This window comes from Cricetulus griseus, chromosome 6, assembly GCF_003668045.3.
Source record: "Cricetulus griseus strain 17A/GY chromosome 6, alternate assembly CriGri-PICRH-1.0, whole genome shotgun sequence".
Classification (NCBI taxonomy): domain Eukaryota; kingdom Metazoa; phylum Chordata; class Mammalia; order Rodentia; family Cricetidae; genus Cricetulus; species Cricetulus griseus.
In genome coordinates, this window is record NC_048599.1 from 154284793 (window position 1) to 154305274 (window position 20482).

The 20482-nt window shown below is 48.7% G+C and overlaps 1 protein-coding gene across 3 annotated transcripts; it reads right to left on the reverse strand.

The window, feature by feature from the left end:
- Positions 1 to 268: 268 nt before the first annotated feature.
- Snrnp70 (small nuclear ribonucleoprotein U1 subunit 70) lies at positions 269 to 18806 on the reverse strand. 3 transcript variants are annotated; one of them, XM_035446234.1, is made up of 10 exons: positions 18595 to 18806; positions 17801 to 17957; positions 15489 to 15551; positions 15163 to 15217; positions 10934 to 10998; positions 10749 to 10811; positions 6696 to 6777; positions 3609 to 3710; positions 1164 to 1251; positions 269 to 1062 (listed from the first exon to the last, which is right to left on the reverse strand). In XM_035446234.1, the coding sequence occupies exons 2-10, from the start codon at positions 17945 to 17947 to the stop codon at positions 417 to 419; spliced, it is 1311 nt and encodes a 436-aa protein (XP_035302125.1). In that variant the 5' UTR covers positions 17948 to 17957; positions 18595 to 18806; the 3' UTR covers positions 269 to 416. The 3 variants fall into 3 exon arrangements, with proteins under 3 accessions (XP_035302125.1, XP_027276446.1, XP_027276447.1); XM_027420645.2 differs by having other exon boundaries at positions 269 to 1089; positions 18595 to 18805; XM_027420646.2 differs by lacking the exon at positions 18595 to 18806 and adding an exon at positions 18232 to 18334 and having other exon boundaries at positions 269 to 1089.
- Between the last annotated feature and the right edge of the window lie 1676 nt (positions 18807 to 20482).

Genomic DNA, 20482 nt, shown 5'->3' on the forward strand with positions numbered 1-20482 from the left:
GATGACTATTTCATTAGCAAACTTTACAACCAGTCATGCTTCCTGACCACAGATCTGCCCCATCCTGGCTGGCACTGTACCTCTTGACCTACTGTCCTGTCACTTGTTCACAAGGCCAGGGCTCACCCGCTAAGCAGTCCTGGTGGCCTGGAGCACAGGCTCTACTTCAGGTCATAACATGTGCGCCATTATCAATACACAAAGTGGGCTGGACAATATAAAGTGACAACCTTTCGGGAAGAGAGTAAGTGCAGTAAGACACCAAGTGCCCACTATCAACAGGAAATTAATTTTATTTTTAAATCCAAGGGACCAGAACAAAAAACAAAACACCTCTATCCTCAGAGGATAAGCCATGGTGGAAAGGCTAGGAAGGCAGACAGCAAAGTAAGAGCATGTCCAACACACAGGCCTCTTCATTCAGGTGCTGCCTCCATCAGATACCCATTCTCTGGGGCCATGTACCCATCACCGCCCTCTGCCTCCATGTACATGTCGCGGCCATCACTACCTAGCCCTTCCAGCCCATTGTCCTGACCACTGCCACCCCCACCCCGGGCCTCATCCCTGCCCCGCTCACTACCCCGTTCCCCCCGTTTGTGCTCTCGATCCCGATCACGGTCTCGATCCCGGCGACGTTCCCTCTCACTCCGGTGGCTCCTACGTCGCTCCCGGTCTCGATCCCGGCCCTTCTCCTCTGGGCCATCAGGGCCATCAGGGCCAAGCTCTCCAGGAGGGCCATCATCAGGAGCTGCATCACCAGCTTCAGAGGGTTCAGCCATGTCGCCGCCACCACCACCACCGCCACCGCCGCCACCACCACCTCGAAGCTCCTCTTTTCTCTCCCGTTCTCTGCGTGCTCTCTCCCGACTTCGACTGCTTCGTCGCTTTCGGTCTCGGTCCTTGTCCTTGCTCCTCTCTCTGGAACGGCGACGCTCGTCCTTGTCTCGACTCCGGGAGCGCCTCCTCCGGTCCCGAGAGCGGGAGCGTCTCCGTTCTCTCTCCTTGTCTCGCTCTCGGCTTCTTTCTCTGCGCTCCCGCTCGCGGTCCCGGTCCCGGTCCCTGTGTGGAAGCGGGGAGGGGCCCGGCCTAGATTAGGTTAGCAGTGTGTCGCAGGATGCCCCAGACCACTCTGTCCCAAGAAACCAGGTGCCCAACCTTACCTCTCATCATATCGAGAAGTGTCATCTCGGCCCGAATGCCTGATGTTCACATCTGCCCCACCTCTTCTGGTACCACCAAGGCCACCTCCTACAAGTCAAGCAAAGGAACACAAGGTCAGTGGGAACAGAGTACAAATGACAAATTTGAGAGGGGCTCCTAAGTAGCTGACAAAAACCAGGTACCTCTTCTGGCAGCAATGAGCACAATCCCATGCCAATCATTTCCATGTCCTCTTGTCACAGAATAACCTATTTTCATGCCAAGGTGCTAGAGCTCAAAGACATCCTAACAAGAACCTTCATGCCTCCCAAGATAATCTACCTCACCTGAGACCTGAGACTCCAGACTAGCACACTAGCAACTTGCACTTTTGTGCACAAAGTCAAAAGTGTGAACCCATAGGAAAGTGGAAAGAAGCTGGGCATGGTGTTACACCCCTTCAATCCCATACTTGGGAAGACAGGGTCAGGTTTATCTTGAGCATGAGGCCAGCCTGGTCTACACAATGAGCTCTACACCAGCCAAGGCTACAAAGTGAGACCTTGAAAAAGGAGAAAATAGAAAAAGGAGACCTGCCACACCCCGCTTCCCAGGGGACCCTTCATTTTCAGCCTCCTTAGCTGCCCTGCTCCCCACAACAGGCATAAACCTTATCTTCCTTCAAGTAAGCATGCTCTCCTTGTCTTTACCTTCTACTTCCCTGTCAGTCTCAAAGCACCAACGCAGATCCTGCTCTCATCAACATACCATGCTACTCCACTAAACTGTCATAGGCTGCCAGCGCCTGTCAGGCGGGTTTTTCAAGCCCACCAACTGTGCAAGGTAACCACAACTTCACCCCTTCAGATTTTGATGTGCCACAAAAAGAGGGACTTTGCTGAATTTGCACAGATTTAATGCCTGGTCTAGAAAGGTGGTATGTACCTGACCACCAATGAGCCACTTGCTCCCAGTGACTTGGCAAGGAAGGCCAAGTTTCTAGCTGAGAAACCCACATGTCTGTGGTCTCCTGCACCAGCCACCTGAAGAGGGTCCAGAGAGGTGAGAGTGTGCTTCACACAAGACAGAGGTCAGTCACATGTTAGGCTGTTAAACTAGGATAGGTAACAGGCTGGACTACTACAAAGCAGGACCCAGACTTCCAGCTTAACAATGGGCTAGGCCATCAAACAAGAGGATGTCAACAGCATCTTTAAAAAGAAACCCTCTCTTCACAGATGAGGCAAGCTCCTACCCTCTACCACTCTAGTTCAAAAGCAACAGAACCAGTAAGGCCAGAGACTGAAACCTCAGAAACCAAGCGAAACAATTCTTTAAAAATAAACAGCCAGGCATGTAATTTCAACACTCAACAGGGCAAGGCAGGAGAAATCACCATGTGCTAGAGGCTACCCTGGGCTTCACGTTGAGACCCTTTCTCAGAACTACACTCAAGTAATAAAAAATGCTTCTACACACTTTATATGGAAAAGTACTGCAAAAGCTTCACAAAGGTTACATGTGTGCCTGTGTGAGTGAACCCATACTATCACATTATCAGCAAGTCTGTACACCAGGACAACTGGTTTGTTGCTGAGATTTCAGGAATCTCCCAGCACAAACCTCAAGTACTCATTCTTTTTCTAAGAACTGGAGGCCCCTGGGGGTTGGGGTGCTAGGTCAACTCAGCAAAGCCAGGTAATGCTGCCCAAGACAGACTCCTGGCACACAAGACTTGCATCCCAGGCATAGCCTAATACTAAGCTATTAGATGGGCAAATAGCACAGAGAATGACACTTGTCCACAATCTCTCAACATCCAGCCTCAAAGTCCTCTTGGTGAGGATCCATAAGTCCATGGGCTTAGGACTGAGACAAGAGTCCTGCATCAGTAGGTCCCTCGTTTCCTTATGCTTCAAAACCCTCATATGTATTTCCAGACCTGCCACAGTAACAACCCCGACGGAGATAGCCAATAACAACTATAAAGGGAGTGAGTAAGGAAACAGATGAAAGGTCAGAGCACACATAGGCTGCTGTTCTCTTGCTCCAGATGTAAAGGTAGAAACTGGGCTAGTGACTCAGACAGTGAGTGAATGAAGAAACCATTCAATGAGAGGAGGCTCAAAGCTGGAGCCAGTGACATCTCCAACCTGGCCTAAGATAGACAGCAAGTACACTAGGTGTTAGGTGGCTGAGGGCAGTGCTGAAGTTACTGCCAATGCAGAAACAAGAGCTGCTGCTGGTCACTCACTCAGGAAAGACCAGGGTAGGCTTGGATGCTCATGTGTAGGTGTTTGTGTATCCCTCAACACTCATGTGTAGGTGTTTGTGTCTAAGCCATGAAGAGCATGAGAGAAGACAAGCTGGAAACAGAGGGGAACAGGCAGCATATGAGTTGGGGAAACTGAAGGCAAAATGATCCACAAACAAGCCCCGGTACCTGGAAGGCAAAATGTACTCACCTAGCCGCCGGGGCCTCCAGCCCTTCACAGTCCGGCCCCTCTCCACATCCACAAGGACCCTCCTGCCATCTATCTTCTTGCCATCTGCGTGCTTGTAAGCGGCTGCAACAGATGTGGGGAAGGGGGGATTCCCCAGAAGGTGCTCTAGTCAGACAAGGATCCATGCAACAGCATCCCTGCCCCTCAAACCCCATCTGCACACATACACTCACACACCCACCAGTCAGCCAGGCAACCAACAGCCAGACAGCCCTCGTCTCACCCCCCCCCCCGCCCGAAGGGCCTGCTCCATCCAGTCCCTGATTCCTCTGTGGCACCCCCAATTGCCATTGGGGGGCAAAACATTCACCCTGGCCACCCCCAGCTCCCATATGATGGAGCAGCCCCCTCATGCCAGGGTGGCCAAAGTTGCTGCAAAGAAACTGGAGGTTAGCTGAATGCTGGCCTCTGCTGTGGGGAGGGCTCCTCCACACCCAGGCATGCACCCTGGACACCATGCTGGGCAGGAGGCTGGCTAGGCCCCTCCACACCCAGGCATGCACCCTAGACACCATGCTGAGGCAGGAGGCCCACTGGGCCCCTCCACACCCAGGCCACACCAGTTTTCTTTTTCTGTGTTTTCATAGGGAGGTCAGTGCGAGGAAACAGACATCAGAACAGAAATGAACAGGAGTGGAGACTTTAAGGAACTGGCAGGGATAGATAGAGGTGGGTGCTGAGCTCCCCAGGGGCCTCCAAGGACCCTGGCTGGGCCCAGAGGTACAAGTGCCGTGCTACTCAAAATCCCTGCCTTACCTGAGCAGACTGACCCTGCCACCACCTAGCCTGGTCAGCTCTGTCCTCCAGGCCAAGCTCAATGGCCAGCAGGGCACACAGCCCAGCCTTAGCCCTCAGGGAAGTTGAGGAGCATAGGACAGAGTGGGGAGGCCCAGCCTTCAGGCCTGTGATCAGGCAGGGATGTTAAAAAGTCCCTGTCCAGGTCCCAGCCCTGGCCTAAGGGACTGTGCTCACCAACCACAATACCCTGCCCCACCCCTGCCCGCTCCCCCCCAATAAAAACCAGAGGAAGAGAAAAAGGTGCCATTTACCGATGCCGGCCTTGCGGGTGTCCAAACCGAGCGGGATGGGGGGGGCTCGGCAACTCCTGGGGGCCTGGTGAGGAGGCGGGCTTCCCGGGGGATGGGGGTGGGACACGGGACTGCTTACCTGGAGACCCCAAGCTTACCTGAGCACTCACACAGACCCCCACACCCACCACCATTGGGGTAGCTAAAGCTACAGGGTAGGTAGCCAGGTCTTGGGAGAGGGAGAGTCTACATTTCCCATATCACCTAGAGACAGGTGGATGAAGGAAGTAAAGGGGCCTCAGAGCCTCACAGAGGAATGAGTTGAGCCTGGGCTTGGTCTATCCTGTTTGACCTTAAACATCAGGCCCCAAGGCCTCAAAGCACCTGCAGCCTCACCACTCCCTGAAAAGTCATGCTCCACTAGTCACAGGCCCAACACTCAGTACAGGGGTCGGGCTTTTCCACCTCCAATTCCATATGCCCGCCCACTAGTGGCAGCAGCTGAGACTGGCACACAAGGGAGACACCTGGGATCCAGGAAATAGGATGCTTCCCATGCTCCAGGAGGGGCCGATTGGCCCCCAATCCCAGAGCAGAGTGACAGGGAAGGGAACTTGAGAACTGAGGTCAGTCAAGTACAGGAACCCTGCTCAGGTTCCCCATCCCAAACCCCAGGAGAGGCCCAACCCGAGAACAGCAACAAGACCATGTGATTGTGTCAGTCTAGGCTTCTCTCTCTTTCCCTCTCTTCCGCCTCAGTATATGTTTAATAAAAACTACCACACCTTCAGTTGTTTGAAGCCTTTTCCACCCCTCCCATAACCCAAACCCAAATCCATGCACTCTGGGGAGCTCAGGCACTGAGCATCAGTTGCCTTCTCAAGAGGCTCCCACCATGCCAAGGAAGATAGAAGGGACACAGTATTCCAACCTAAAAGCCAGTTTCTCCAAGACCACTATGGTGACAACCCCACAGAAGTCATAGGGAGCGAGGGTCAAGCTGAAGGGCTCCATATAGAGCCCTTGCCCCAGAGCACCCCAACTTTAGGATTGCCAACACGGCCCCAGGTTATTAGGGGCTGGGTGGAGCCCGACTATGGATAGAGGCCAGTGCCTCTTCCACCGAGGTCCACCCTTCCCCTTGGGACCAGTGAGATTACCAGAGAAATGTGGATGGGGCGAAAGGGGTGGAGGGCACCCAAATGAGGAAAGGGCTGTGGGTGAAGGGAGACTGAAGGGTGACTAGGGTGGGAAGGGAAGCCTCGCTGTTCCTAAGCTGCCTGGCTAAGCTGGGCTGGTGTGCAGTGCTGTGATCTTACCCATGATACAAACCCTTATACCAACCATACACTGAGGTGTTGTAAGGGGAGCGTAAGCATCAGCTGCAAGCCAGCTGCGTGGTGGCTGCAGTGACAATAAGAACAATCAATTAATACGGCGGCCCCTGGACACGCCGCAGCCCTGCCCACCCCCACCCACCCAGCCCTGCCCAAATGGACGCCGCGCAGCCTCAATGGGGCTTTGTAGCTGTGGGGTGGGTGCTAAACATTGCCCACCAGATCACTGCTTGATGAGAACTGGGTGGGGGCTGGGGTAGGGAGGTGGAGGTCGGGTGGCCCAGCCCAGTTCTACTGGGGAAGGAAAGGGCTGGTTCAAAGGCCAGCTGTCACTCCAACCTGGCGGCCCCCAACTCCAATGGGGGCCTACTGGGGAAAATCTCCCCAAATCCGACACCTCCCACCACGTCCAGCAGCCCCATACCTCACCCAGTGCCTTCCTGGCCCGAGGTTCAACGTGTGACACTTACCTCCCTGGGCTCACACACACGTTGTGGGGGATTTGGTTTTTGATTTTTAAAAAACACGTATATATATATATATAAAAAAAAAGATATATCAGAAACAGAGGGAGAAGAGACAATGCTAAAGTCAGGTATGGCAGGGAGGGAGCAGACGACGGGGAGAGGCTGGGAAGCAGTGGTGAGAGGGTCAGAAGGAAAGGCAAAGGCACAGGTACTCACAGTGCATGTCTCGTTCATGTTCATACTCAATGAAGGCATAACCACGGGGTTTTCCAGAACGCTTACTGTATACCATGTGGATCTGCAGGGCAGACAGAAGGCAGTCAATGCCACAAGTTACAGGGCTGCCCCACCCACCCCATTAACACAACTACTGCCCATGGGTTGGGGGATGCGTAACAGAGTTACCCTTCAAGAATCCCAAGAGGCTCTCACTCTAGTGGAAACCAGAGGGGCACAAAATAGCATGTGGGAGTCCGAGGGTCCTGCAAAGCAGGCTGAAGAAGGCTCTTGGGAAACTCAACATTCTGATGGTGGAGAGCCTCAGATAAGGCCAAAGGCAGACAGGCACTGAGTCAAGTGTCCACAAAGGCAGACCAGTGAAGAGTAACAGTGTGCTGAGCATAAAGTGCCACTGTGGATAGTCCATGTACATTAAGTAAAAGGAATCTCCCTGCAACATGGCCAAGAGCATGTACAGATAGCCCAACATATGGGAAGGCAGGTAGGCTAGAGGACCCAGAACACTTAAGAGGCCTCTGCAGGACATAACAGAACTGAGAGCATGTGGCCACACTGTAAAGGTCATGTAAGGCCAAGCAGAGCTTCTGAGCCCTCTCCACATGCCAGTGACAGAGAAGGCTTGAGTACAGAAAACCAGGATTCAGACAGGAATGCTGAGACACAAGGGGTCAAAACAGGTAAGATTTCTGGTAAATACTACTATTAGAGAAGGTTCCCAAGGGACGAGTGGCCCTCCATCCACATCACTGTCTGCCCACACATGGATGGGTAAGGTCAAGGTCTGAGATCTGCTTAGGAATCAAAGATTAACTGTACAACCTATAATCTTCAAAAGTCAACTGAGATTCCAAGCTGACATGCCAAAGCCAGATTCCATCAGGCTTCAAAGGGGGTGGGATGGGGAGGAGGGGAGAACCAGTTCAAAAGACCCAAGAATCAGGGACAGGCCAGAGGGCCCATCCTGGGCTAAGAGGTTTGTATCCATCATGAACGCCAGATCTTACTTTGTCTCCCAGCAGAAGGAAATAAGGCACTGACTTTTGATATCAAAGCTTTGCACAGCTCTATCTTCTATCTTTCTTGTTTTTCAGTACAGACCTCACTCTGTAGCCCAGGCTAGTCTCAACCTTTTGACAATCTTACTGCCTTAGTCTCTCTAGGGCTGGGATGTTATAAGCCAACATACTTAAAGTTAGCATTGCTATTTTCTTTTTTCTTCTGTCCAATACTTTCCATTTAAATAATTTTTTGAGAATGATCCATTGTAAGATGACTGTGAGCCACTGTGTTTGCTGGGAATTGAACACAGGACCTTGGGAAGACTAGCCGGTGCTCTTAACCACTGAGCCATCATTCCAGCTTTCACACCTATTGTTAATGATACACACACACACACACACACACACACACACACACACACGTATATGTATATATGTGTGTGTGTGTTTGTGCATCCCTAAATATAATCTGTTCAATCCATATATACCTGTGTGTTTTCATGGCTGACCAATTAGTGTTTCTCCCTAGTTCCCTTCTATTTTTCCTTCGTGCTCTCACGCTGTCTCTTTTTGAAAACAGGTTTTACGATGGGTGGTGGTGGTGCACGCCTTTAGTCCCAGCACTCGGGAGGCAGAGACAGGTGGATCTCTGCAGCAGACACCCCAGATTGAGGGCCACATAACACATCCTCTCATAGCTACCTAACACAGCAATGGCACTGTGCACACACACTTGGTATACCTATACACAAGCAAAATACATACAAGTAAATCTAAAAAAAAGAAAAAAGAAAAAGAGGAGGAGGAGGAGGAAGAGAAAGGAGGAGGAAGCAGCAGCAGAAGAAAAGCCTATCTGTTAATAGAGTCACCTGTCTTTTCTGTTTGTTTTTGAGACCAAGTTTCTCTATGTAACAGAGCCCTGGCTATCTTCAAACTCAGACATCTGCCTGCCTCCTCTGCCTCCCTAGTGCTGGGATTAGAGGTGTACTCCACCATGCCCTGTGAGATACTATCTTAACAAATAAAAAAAATCTAAAAGGGGGCCAGGTGGTGGTGGCTCAAACCTTTCATCCCAGAACTCAGGAGGCAGATCTCTGTGAGTTCGAGGACAACCTGGTCTACAGAGCTAGTTCCAGGACAGCTAGGGCTACACAGAGAAACCCTGTCTTGGGGCGGGGGGGGGGGCGGGGGAGGGGAGACGGGACCTAAAGGGGCTGGTGACTTAGTTGGTAGACTTAAGACTCATGAAGCAGCCTGGCGTTGGTGGTGCACACCTTTAGTCCCAGGAGGCAGAGGCAGGCAGATCTCTGTGAGTTCGAGACCTGCCTGTTCTACAAGAGCTAGTTCCAGTATAGCCTCCAGAGCCACAGAGAAACACTGTCTTGAAAACACTCCCCACCCCAAAAAAGATTAATGAAGCTCCAACAAGATGACAGGACAGACTTAGTAGACTTCTTAGGGGAGGACTTACTCTCTTTGAGGAGCAGATGGCAAGTGGGGTGGGGGGTAAGTAGGGGAGTGGGAGGAGAGGAGGGGGAACTGGGATTGGAATGTAAAACATGAATCAATCAAAAAAATATTCATGACATCCTAGTGTTCACTCCCCAGCGTGGAAAAAAATTATGGTCGTACACACCTGTAATCCCACTGTAATCCCAGCACTTTGGAGGCAGATAGGAGGATCAAAATTTAAGGTCATCCTCTACATAATGAATTCACCAAGGCCAGCCTAGACTACGTGAGACAATCTTAAAAGATTAAGAGCCAGTGAGATGACTGAGTTTGATCTCCAGGAGAAAAATCCTGGAGAAGGAAAAAATGGAAGCAAAAGAAGAAAATCCATCTCACAAGTGGTTCTCTGATCTCTACACATGCCACCCCTACCTTCTTCCCCCAATGTAATCATGTAATGCAGAGGACCCAAGTTTGGTTCCTAGCAACCACATGGCAGCTCAAACCACATATAATTCCAGATCCAGGGTATCCAATGCCATCTGGCCTCTAAAGACCCAGCACATGGCAGTGGCATAAGCCTATAATCCCAACATTCAAGAAGCAGAGGCATGTGATCTCTGTGTGTTCAAGGACAGCCTAGTCTACAGAGTGAGTTCTAGGACAGCCAGTGCAACACAGAAACCCTGTCTTGAAAAAAAACAGAACAAAAAATAAAACAAAGCAAGTATTAGAAATGGCTCAGTAGTTAACCAGAGCACTTCCTACTCTTGCAGAGGACCTGCGTTTGATTTCCAGCACCCACACGGTAGCTTATAACTATGTGTAACTCTTGTCCCAGGGGATCTAGAAACCTATTCTGGCCTCCTTGGGCATCAGGCACTAATGTAGTATATTTATATATAAGCAGGCAAAATGCCACTGTTAAAAATAATTTTTAAAATAAGTAAATAATAAATAAAGCATCATTTATACAAGGGCTGGGGATATAGTTTCAGGTACAATGCTTGCTTAGCATATACTGCTGTCTGAAGCTTAAACTCTCTCATCCTGGGGACAGAAGAGAAAGGAATACCTTGGGCAGTGAAGACAAGAGGACTGGAAGTTCAAGACCATCCAAAGCTTTATAGTAAGTTTGAGACCAGCTTTGGATTCAATAGACTGCTTTAAACAAAGAAACCCACCTAAACTCAACCTCTAACCTTAGTGGGCCAGTTCCTCTCCCATATACCAACTTGCAGCATGTGGAAGTTTGCCAATCTGTGCTTTAAATCCACAAGCACTCACCATTTCCAATGCTCCCCCGCCTAGGACAGGGTTTCTCTGTGTAGCCCTGGCTGTCCTAGAAATCAGCCACTCTGCCTCCTGAGTGCTGGGATTAAAGGTGTACGCCACCAAGCCACCACTGCCAGGACCAATGTTACTTCTGATACTAAAGCTACACCAAAGGAAATAAACCTAGGCTCTGAAAAGATGTGAACCATTCCTAGGCTGGGAATCCAACAGACTTCCTCTCGTCAGGCTACTGCCCCCTCCTCCAAATACCCCAACTCAACCACATCTACCTCAACCCACTTACTCTTTTGATGGGTCCATACACTTCAAACTCTCTCCGAAGCTTAGATTCTGTTGTGTCATAGTTCTACAGAAGACAAAGCTAAGTTAAATGGGAGAAGCACACTGTTCCAAAGCCCACAAACAGCCCAAGATTAGACCCAAGTTCTCAGCAGCCCAAGGTTCCCAGGCTAGGAATCCGGTACTTACCACTCTAGCCACGAACAGAGTCTTGAAGGCATCACCCTGAGCATTGGGATCATTGTGAGGGTCCCCTGTACAAGGAGGAGAGATTCTTTTAAGTAGACAGTGCCCATAATCTTGGGTAGAAGCAATGGGCAGAGGATGAGGACATGAAGATGGAACCTAAGTAGGCCCCTTTCTAAAAGAAAAGCTCACCATAACTTGGCAAGCTTGATAATGCACCCTACTTAGGATTTGGTTTCAGTAAAGCTAGATGGCCTTTTCTAGAGTGATTGACAATGAGGACAACAGACTGCTGGGGTAAAAATTAAATAGATAGGAGGTGGCAGACCAAGATGCCATTTAAGAACTATGGACTTTGGCCAGCCATTCCCAGTACATGCACGGTGAGCTGAGCAGTAACTGAGTCTATGGAACCCCTCTGGAGGGATGACTCAAGCTATCTTGTTCCCTAACAGTACTGCCACTCATTAAGATTGCAGCCACAGCCAGGGGGAAGCCTGATACCAAGCAGTCTCAGATCTAAGACAGGAGTCCAGGATAAACTGGGTGTGATGACCCATGAATTAATCCCGGCACAGAGGCAGGCAGAACTCAGCCTAGTCTACATAATGAGTTTTAGGTCAGCCAAGCTACATAGTGAGACTCTCTCTCAAAAAGAAAGACAGTCCGAATAGTCCCCCCGCCCCATATCCTACGGCCTTTGGTAGGGACTCCAAGCTAGTGCTGAAGGAAATGACCAGGACAAAGTGGCATGGAGAACTACCTCCCATGTAGTCACCAAGGGATTAAGTCTTCAGAACCTAGTAACCACTGGCAGCGGTGGTACATGCCTTTAATCCCAGCATTCAGGAGGCAGAGGCAGGTGGATCTCTGAGTTTGAGGCCAGCCTGGTCTACAAAGGGAGTTCCAGAACAGCCAGAGCTGTTACACAAAGAAACCTTGTCTCAAAAACAAACAAACAAACAAACAAAAAACTAAGACATGGCTCAGAGGTTAAGAGCACTGGCTGCTCTTCTAGAGGTCCCGAGTTCAAGTCCAGCAACCACATGGTGGCTCATAATCGTCTGTAATGAGATCTGATGCCCTCTTCTGGCATGCAAGCATACATGCAGACAGAACACTGTATATATAAGTAAATCTTAAAAAAAGGGGGGGGAGGGGGTCCTTCTGTTTTTCACTGGTGGCCTATAAGCATGTTTTAAAAGTCCAGAGAGACTGTCCTTACTACAGATTGTTTTAGCATATTTTTGACAGGACACAGGCAAGTCTCTTCAGTTATCAGTTGTGACCTTCCCACCAACATCAAAACTAAACCCAAACAATCAGCCACAGTGGTGGTCCTTTTGATCAAAAGGGCATGGCTGTTAATATGGTGACAGAAGAGGACTCAAGACATTAAGACTGTCACAAGGCCTGGTGACACATGCCTTTAGTCCCAGTACTGGGCAGGCAGATGGATCTCTGTGAGTTCAAGGCTGGCCTGGTTTACAAAGCAAGTTCCAGAACAGTCAGGGCTAACCCTGTCTCAAAAGAAAAAAACCTAAAAGCTACCTAAATAAAAAGGAGGCATGGGTATATGGATCAGAATAATAAAGTTAGGAGAGTACATGCACAAAGGCTTGGGTTCAGTGGAGAACAGCACCCCATAAACTGGCTGCTGAGACATGTCCAAAGGTGTCAAGGTAAAAATGCACACATACACCCCAAACACTAGGTGTAGAGTGCAATGGGTATGTATGTGTCCAGTGCTGCCTACAGGGTGGATGCCAGTCAATGAGAACTGAGCTTGCCTGAAAGGCAGTAGGAAGCACACAAAAGAGGGAAACATCTCTATTTGAGATGCCTAGAGTTCTTGCTTACCATGGGGCTGATGAAGTACTCCTATCTGAAAGAATACATTACCAGGAAGACAGCAAGTAATAGGCAGTGCCTATTACTAAGTGTTCGTGTGTGGCATGCTTGCCTCTGTACTCAGCTGCACCCCTTTGCTCTCACTGGTCAGAACCCCAAGAAGAAACTAGCCCACAAGAAGTCTCAAAGCTACAAAAGTTCACTAGGCTGACCAGAAACCTAACTGCCCTTCTGTATAAGATACAGGCCTAACTTGATTGATTTCTACATTCCCCCACCCCAGTTTGAGAGCTTCAGTCACATCCAAGAGCCTGCTATGCTGGTTCTTAACACTTTTTAAACATACCTACTGACTTGCCCCAACTTTTCCTTATCAAGTTGTTTATATGTTTTTTTGTTTGTTTTAAGGAAATGAGGTCAGTCTGTTCTATACAATCTTTCACATTCTCCACGGGGTGCAAAGCATACCTGGATAGGCAAGGAAGAGACTGGGCTTTTATGCTGAGGTCAGGAGGCGGAGATAAGCGCTTGTCCTAACAAAGCCCCATAAAGGATTTTGGCTAGGGAAGGTCAAGTAAACAAGACACACTGCTACAGCACTGCCCAAGCCAAAAGGGATCGGTGCTACTGGAGGACAGGAATGTCTAATGTTGTGACATTTAGCAAGTAGCAGGACAGGTCTTGGTGATAAGCTGGGAAAGTTATATTGATGCTGTGGCTAATCTAGTTGTAAACTTTAACACATCTGAAATCAACTAAAACCCATGCCTGTGGGGATTTCTGGATTGAATTATTTAAGGTAAGAAGATCCAACTTAAATCAGGGCCACACCTTCTGTTGGCAGCCAACATAAAACCATGAATGAATGAAGTTTTTGCCTACCTATCTTCACTCTCCTGCCAAGTTCATCCATCCTGCTGTTGAGCCATTCTTTCACTGGTATTAGAACCTACTTATTCAGAATTCCAACATGGAATAAAGCTGAGATATCCAACTTTGTGGACCGAACACTAACAGACTCTTAGCCTTTCTGTTGAGAGACAGCCACTCTAATCTGTGTGTGTGTGTGTGTGTGTTGCGTGTCCGGCATGGACACAGATATATATAAAACATAAATGGAGGTCGACCAGTTGTCTTGTTTTAAAATAATGTATAGAGGTTTACCAGTTGTCTCTGTGGATTTTTTTTTTTTAATGGAGGTAGACCAGTTGGCCTTTTGAACTTGATTGACTGATTGATTGATTGAATTTTCCCCATTCTCAATTCTGTTCCTTTAGAGAATCATAACACAGGTATAAAAAACAGAGTATCAACATCTGGAAAGCCATGTCTCAGGGAAGGTTGAATCCCTTAGGAACTGGGAGGAGAGGAAGGTGATTGTGTGGCTTCAACATGTAGTATGCGCATGAAAGAACATCTAGCCAGGTATGGTGTAAGAACCAGAGCTCCATGCCCCATCTGTTAGTCATGTATACTAAATACACTTGAGAAAACCCAGAAGTTCTAGCATATGGTTTAGAAAGAAACGATTCACTAAGGCTGCAGACAATAGATGGAGATAGATAATGATGAGTCTTTACATACAGAACACTGAGATCTCATCCTTTTGAGTCTGGTTACCAAGCACTACTTAAATTCTCCACACCTGGATGGTAAAGCATCTCCACTTCCAGGATCAGGAAGCCAGGGATAAAGACAGGACCAACTGACCAGATCACCTCATGCCTTATCCTGGAGACACAATGGGATGTGGTCCTTTTATAGATAGGGCAAGTGACTGGGGTAATCCTACCTGTTAAAAGCCTACACCAACTGGAGCTGGAGAGATGGCTCAGCGATTAAGAGCACAGATTGCTCTTCCAGGAGTTGGTGTTTCATTCCCAGCACCCACATAGCAGCTCATAACTATCCAACTCCAGTTCCAGGGAATCCTATGCCCTCTTCTGATCTCCCACATACAGATAGGCAATACACTCATACATGTTTTTTAAAAACTAATAAGGCATACAAGAACTTTTAAAACAGAGAGCCTAATCCAAGAGCTATGCTTGGCAAGTGGTTGCTAGGAAAGTGAACTAACTCTGCTTTCTCAGGCACCCAGGAGAATAGTGGCTCAGGTATGACCTGGTAAGAGCAGCAAAATGAAGCCAGGCGTTGGTGGCGCATGCCCTTAGTCCCAGCACTCAGGAGGCAAAGGCAGGCGGATCTCTGTGAGTTCAAGACCAGCCTGGTCTACAAGAGCTAGTTCCAGGACAGCCTCCAAAGCCACAGAGAAACCCTGTCTTGAAAAAACAAAAAACAAAAAACAAACAAACAAACAAAAACAAGAGGAACAAAATGAGACTGGAGGGGAAGATTGATAGGAGGGAGGAGAACCTTACACATTTTCAGCTCTGTCTCCACTTCCTGCTGTCGCCGTTCAATCTTTTCCCGTCTCTGCCAATAGAAAGAAAATGTAGAGTTAAGTGCAAGCAGGGGTACCTGGACTACAGGGATCTCTGGAAAAAAGTAGGTAAAAATATAGCAAGACTAAGAAGTGCCTGGCGGCAGCGGCGAACCTTTAATGCCAGCACATGGGAGGCAGAGGCAGGCGGAATTCTGTGAGTTCAAGGCCAGCATGGTCTACACAATGAGCTCCAGGACAGCCAGGGCTACACAGAAAGACCCTGTTCTGAAAAAACAAAAGACTCACGTAAAAACAACATACCTTTCTCTCCATGCGTTCTTCCCGGGTTTCTGCCCTTGTTGGAGGAGGGGCATCTCGAGGGTCCTAGGAACAAGAGAGGTGATGGAAAATAGCATGGCATACCAGCAACGAAAAGACTCTCAGTTCCCCCCCATACACAAGTGCCATTAGTTCCAGTATAAACAGAAGACAGAGGGTGGAAGTGGTCCAATGAGGACCAGTGCTGCCCAGACTACTGGAGGTCTGTGGCAAGGACAATACAAACATCTCTACCAGGTGTTGGTTGTGCACCTCTTTAATCCCAGGACTCAGGAGGCAGAGGCAGGCAGATCTATGAGTTCAAAGCCAGCCTCGTCTACAGAGCAAGCTCCAGGACAGCCCAAGTAACTTTACTAGAATAATTAAACGGAAAGAAAAAAATATCATTTTTGAAGGTACTTTTAAACAAAACACAGAAACAATTCCCTTGTATTTAGCAAAAGCATCAATCACCAGGGATGGTGGTAGTCCACGCCTTTTATCTCAGCACTCAGGAGGCAGAGGCAGGTGGATCTCTGAGATCCAGGCCAGCCTGGTCTACACAGTGAGTTCCAGGACAGCTAAGGATACACAGAAAAAAAACCTGTCTCAAAACAAAACAAAAAAGCACCTACAATGACTGGTAGACATTTGTTCTTCATCAGAGTGTAACATAAGTTACATAGCTGTAAAGTACAGTTCCAAAGCTACCTGGCAAGAAGAAGAAGAAAAAAAGCAGGGTGGTAGGGGTGCACACCTCTAATCCCAGCACTCAAGAAACTGAGGCAGTGTAGCTGGGCAGTGGTGGCACACACCTTTAGTCCCAACACTCGGGAGGCAGAGGCAGGCGGGTATCTGAGTTCTGAGGCCAGCCTGGTCTACAAGAGCTAGTTCCAGGACAGGCTCCAAAGTCACAGAGAAACCCTGTCTCAAAAACCAAAACCAAAACCAAAACAAAACAAAAAGCTACATGGCTCCCAAAGGAATTCTGCAACTCCCCACAGTTCCAAACAGAAACCCCAAAGAGTGGAGACACAAGACTTTAATCCCAGTACTTGAGTACTTGAGAGCACAAAGCCAAGTAGATGTATCTCTGCAAGCTTTAAAAAAAAAAAAAAGACAAAATGGGGCTGAAGAGATGGCTCAGCAGTTAAGAGCACCAGCTGTTCTTCCAGAGGACCTGAGTTCAATTCCCAGCACCCACATGGCAGCTCACACCTGTCTGTAACTCCAGTTCCAGGGGCTTTATGGCACCAAGGAAGCAGCATGCATATGATAAATAAGTTTTTAAAATAAATAAGTTTTTAAAAAATTCTTTTGATAGGTATTGTTTATTACATTTCTTTCTTTTTACTTAATTTTTCCGTTTATCTTACATCCAAAATAAATAAAGGAAATTAGCTGGTCCTGGAAGTGGACACCCATTAACTGCAGCATTTGGGAACCTAAGTAGGACTGGTATACCATCAAGGCCACTCTGAGCTACACTGTGGTAATGTCTTGCTTGTACAAATAAAGCCTGTTTGAGGGTCGGAGAATGAAGCTTGCCACTAAGAGGTCTGTAGATCTGTCCATTTACACTACATAGCAAAACTCTGTCTCAAAACTCAAACAAAGGGGCTAAGCACGATGGTTCTGCAAGTTAAGGCCCTTTTCACCAAAGGTAACAAACTCAGCTTGCTCTCCTGAGCCCACACAATGGAAAGAGAGATCTGATTCTTTCAAGTTGCCCCCTTATAGGTTTATAGGTTTGCACACACACATCCATACACACCACAAATACAAGTGTAATTAAAACTTAACGATGCCGGGCGTTGGTGGCGCACGCCTTTAGTCCCAGCACTCGGGAGGCAGAGGCAGGTGGATCTCTGTGAGTTCGAGGCCAGCCTGGTCTACAGAGCTAGTTCCCGGACAGACTCCAAAGCCACAGAGAAACCCTGTCTAGAAAAACGAAAAACAAAAACACTTAATGACGGGCTGGAGAGGTGACTTAGTGGGTAAGAGCACTGACTGCTCTTTCAGAGGACCAGGGTTCAATTCCTAGCACCCATATGGCAGCTTACAACTGTCTGTGATTCTGGTTCCAGGGTACCTGACATCCTTGCCAAACACCAATGCATATAAGATAAAAACTAATAAATTAAAAACTTAATATAAAAGAAATAGAACGCACACAAATGCAAAAACAAGATTAAGAAAAGTAAAATCATAAACCACAAAACTAAAATATGTTTAAAATCTCTACTCCAAAATGCAGCCTGCTCTCATTCAGCACCCAAGCCCTTCTAGTAGGCCCCATGTCTCCCTTTACTCACCTCAAATTCCCGGATGTATGGTGCAATGCCACAATAAGGTTGGTTGTGATGTTTTTCATGTGGCAGCTTTTCTAGGGGTGGCAAGTACGGGATGGGGTCTCGAGGGGCAAAGAGGGCCAGAAGGTTGGGAGGCAGAAACTGTGTCATCTTGCCAAACCTGAGACCAGAAACCTTAGGTTAGGGAACTTTAGCACAGGAGGTTCCCTCTAGAACCCCTTCACTCAAAATCAAACAAGCAGACAGGAGAGATCACGAGGACGCTGCTATCTATCCCGGGTGAGCCGGTGGAAGACATCTGCACGAAAAAGGTCGGTCTTGGCAGGAGCTGAGAAACAAAGGACTAAAAACACAGAAAACAAGGGAAAAGGAATCAGGAGGTGAGGGACCTAGAGACCTGAAGCACTAAGCTCAGAGGGTTGCTGGCCTCATACCTTGGAGATTACGAGGTAGGGGTCTCAAGGTAGTCCAAAAAGATCAAGCCAGGGGATCTGCGTAAAATATCTAGGATCCCAGAGGCGAACGGAATTATGGGTACAGATCCAGGATGCGACAAAAAAAAAAAAAAAAAAGCGAGGAAAAGAGGCAACACATAAAACGCAAGGGCCTGTGGGTAGGGGACCGCGAGAGGCAGGGGGAGGGGGACGCTGAGGGGACTCTGGGTAAAGGATGGGGTGGTTTGAAGCGCGGACCCGGTAAGCGGGCCTCAGGCGCGGGTAGAGAGTTCGGGGACCCCGCAAAGGCTTGTGGGTAGAGCGGACCCGAACCCCGTTAAGGCCACTCATTCACTCACTCACCGCGCGGCGCTCTCCTCGGCCTGACGTTAGTCTCAGGCCTCGCGGCCGCCGTTCACCAACAAAAACTCCCGCTCTGGCTTCCACTTCGGCGGCGTCTGCGTCAGCTACCTTCAGAGGTCCGCGCCGCGCGCGCAAACCAGGCCGCTCCTCACAACCCGCGCGGCCTCGGCTCGCGACAGGAACGGAGAGGGATCCGGTCTAGAATCCCTCCGCCGCACGCACCGCGCATGCGCCGCACGAGTCAAAAGACACCCATTTTGAGGTCTTGGCTCTACAGCGAGCACTGCGCACGCGCAAAGCCAAGACTCCGCCGTCAGAGTCCTTCAATGCTTAGGCTGCCTTGGCCTGGCAAGCGACGTGCGCATGCGTGCTCAGGCACTAGGTCGGCACCCACCTCGCGCTCTAGCCAACCGCCTATGCCCGCGAGACACTTACTGATGCCCCACCCCTTTCCCCTTACACTTCCCGGACCCTGTACGCATGCGTGAACGTAAAGTGCCAGGTGGAATATCCTTCCGCAGACTGTTAAAAAGTACCTACCTCATCAGGGTCATTGCTTTTATTTTATTTATTCATTTTTTTAAAGATTTATTTATTGTGTATACAGTGTTCTGTCTGCATGTGTCCCTGCAGGCCAGAGAGTGCACCAGATTTCATTACAGATGCTTCTGAGCCACCATGTGGTTGCTGGGAACTGAACTCAGGACATTTGGAAGAGCAGCCAGTGCTCTTAACTTCTGAGCCATCTCTCCATCCCGGGTCATTGCTTTTAAATTCTATTTAATGGATAAGTTCTCTCCCAAGTGTCTTGTATGTTCTAGACACTGTTTGAACTCTAGGGACACAACATGTGACAAAATAGTCTTCTTGGAGCTTACATTGTTTGGAAATATAATACGTTTGTTTAGTGGGTTTTCTTTTTTGTGTGTTCTGTTGTTTTATTTTTCTTTATTTTTTTACACAAGGTTTCACCGTTTGGCTCAAAATTACCTTGCAGTGTGTGTGTGTGTGTGTGTGTGTGTGTGTATGTGTTTTGGCTTTCTGAGACAGTTTTACTGTGTAGCCCTGGTTGCCCTGGCTTACCCTGTAGACCAGACTGGCCTCAAACTCACTGAGAGCTTCCTGTCTCTGCCTCCTGGGAGTTGTGATTAAATGGGCGTGCCACCATACCCAGCAGGGTTGTGTTTTCTTAATTGTGTGTCTTTTCTGTCAGTCTGTGGTGGGGGTGTGCACATGGTTACAGGTGCCCCCAGGGGTTAGAAAAAGGTGTAGCCCTTGGGAGCTGGTGTTATATGTTGTTCCAGGCCTCTCATATTGGGTGCTAGCACCTGAAGTCAGGTCCTCTGGGAAAGTGATGCCATCTCTTCATCCTGAGCTCAGGGCTTCCTTGCATGCTGGGTAATCTAATCACTCTGCCAACTCAGGTCTTGCTCTAGTGAAGGCTGATCTCCAACTCATTGTTACTGCCTGGTTGTTTTTATTTTCGTATGTCTGTTAGTGTACAGGTGCCCAAGGAGGCCAGAAGAAGGCATTGGATCTTCTGGACTTTAGTTACAGACATTGTTTGTTACCTGATCTGGGTGTTGGGAACCAAACTCAGGTCTGCTTTGAGAGTAGCAGCCAATTTTAACCACTGAGACATGGCTCCAGCCTGACACAATTCTTTTCTTGGATATCTGAGAGTAAATTGCAGTGGCACTTCAGCCTTCAATACTGTGCACAGGTCCTCTGAGAAACAAGAACTCTTCTATAGAACCACAAACTTCCAGCAAGAGGCTTGTGTTCCCTGGCAGCCTATAATCCCAGAACTTTGAAAGTGGAGGTAGGATGATTAGGGGCTCAAGCTGGCTTGAGCTATACAGGACTCAGTCTTGGGACTGGAAAGATG

Excerpts from the sequence above, each read along its gene's own strand:
- Snrnp70 (XM_027420645.2), bottom strand. The coding sequence starts at position 17,947 with ATGACACAGTTTCTGCCTCCCAACCTTCTGGCCCTCTTTGCCCCTCGA. Across the intron at positions 6,778-10,748 it reads TGTATGGACCCATCAAAAGA|ATCCACATGGTATACAGTAA; the intron begins GTAAGTGGGTTG and ends TCTGCCCTGCAG. Across the intron at positions 1,252-3,608 it reads CTGGAGGCCCCGGCGGCTAG|GAGGTGGCCTTGGTGGTACC; the intron begins GTGAGTACATTT and ends CTTGACTTGTAG.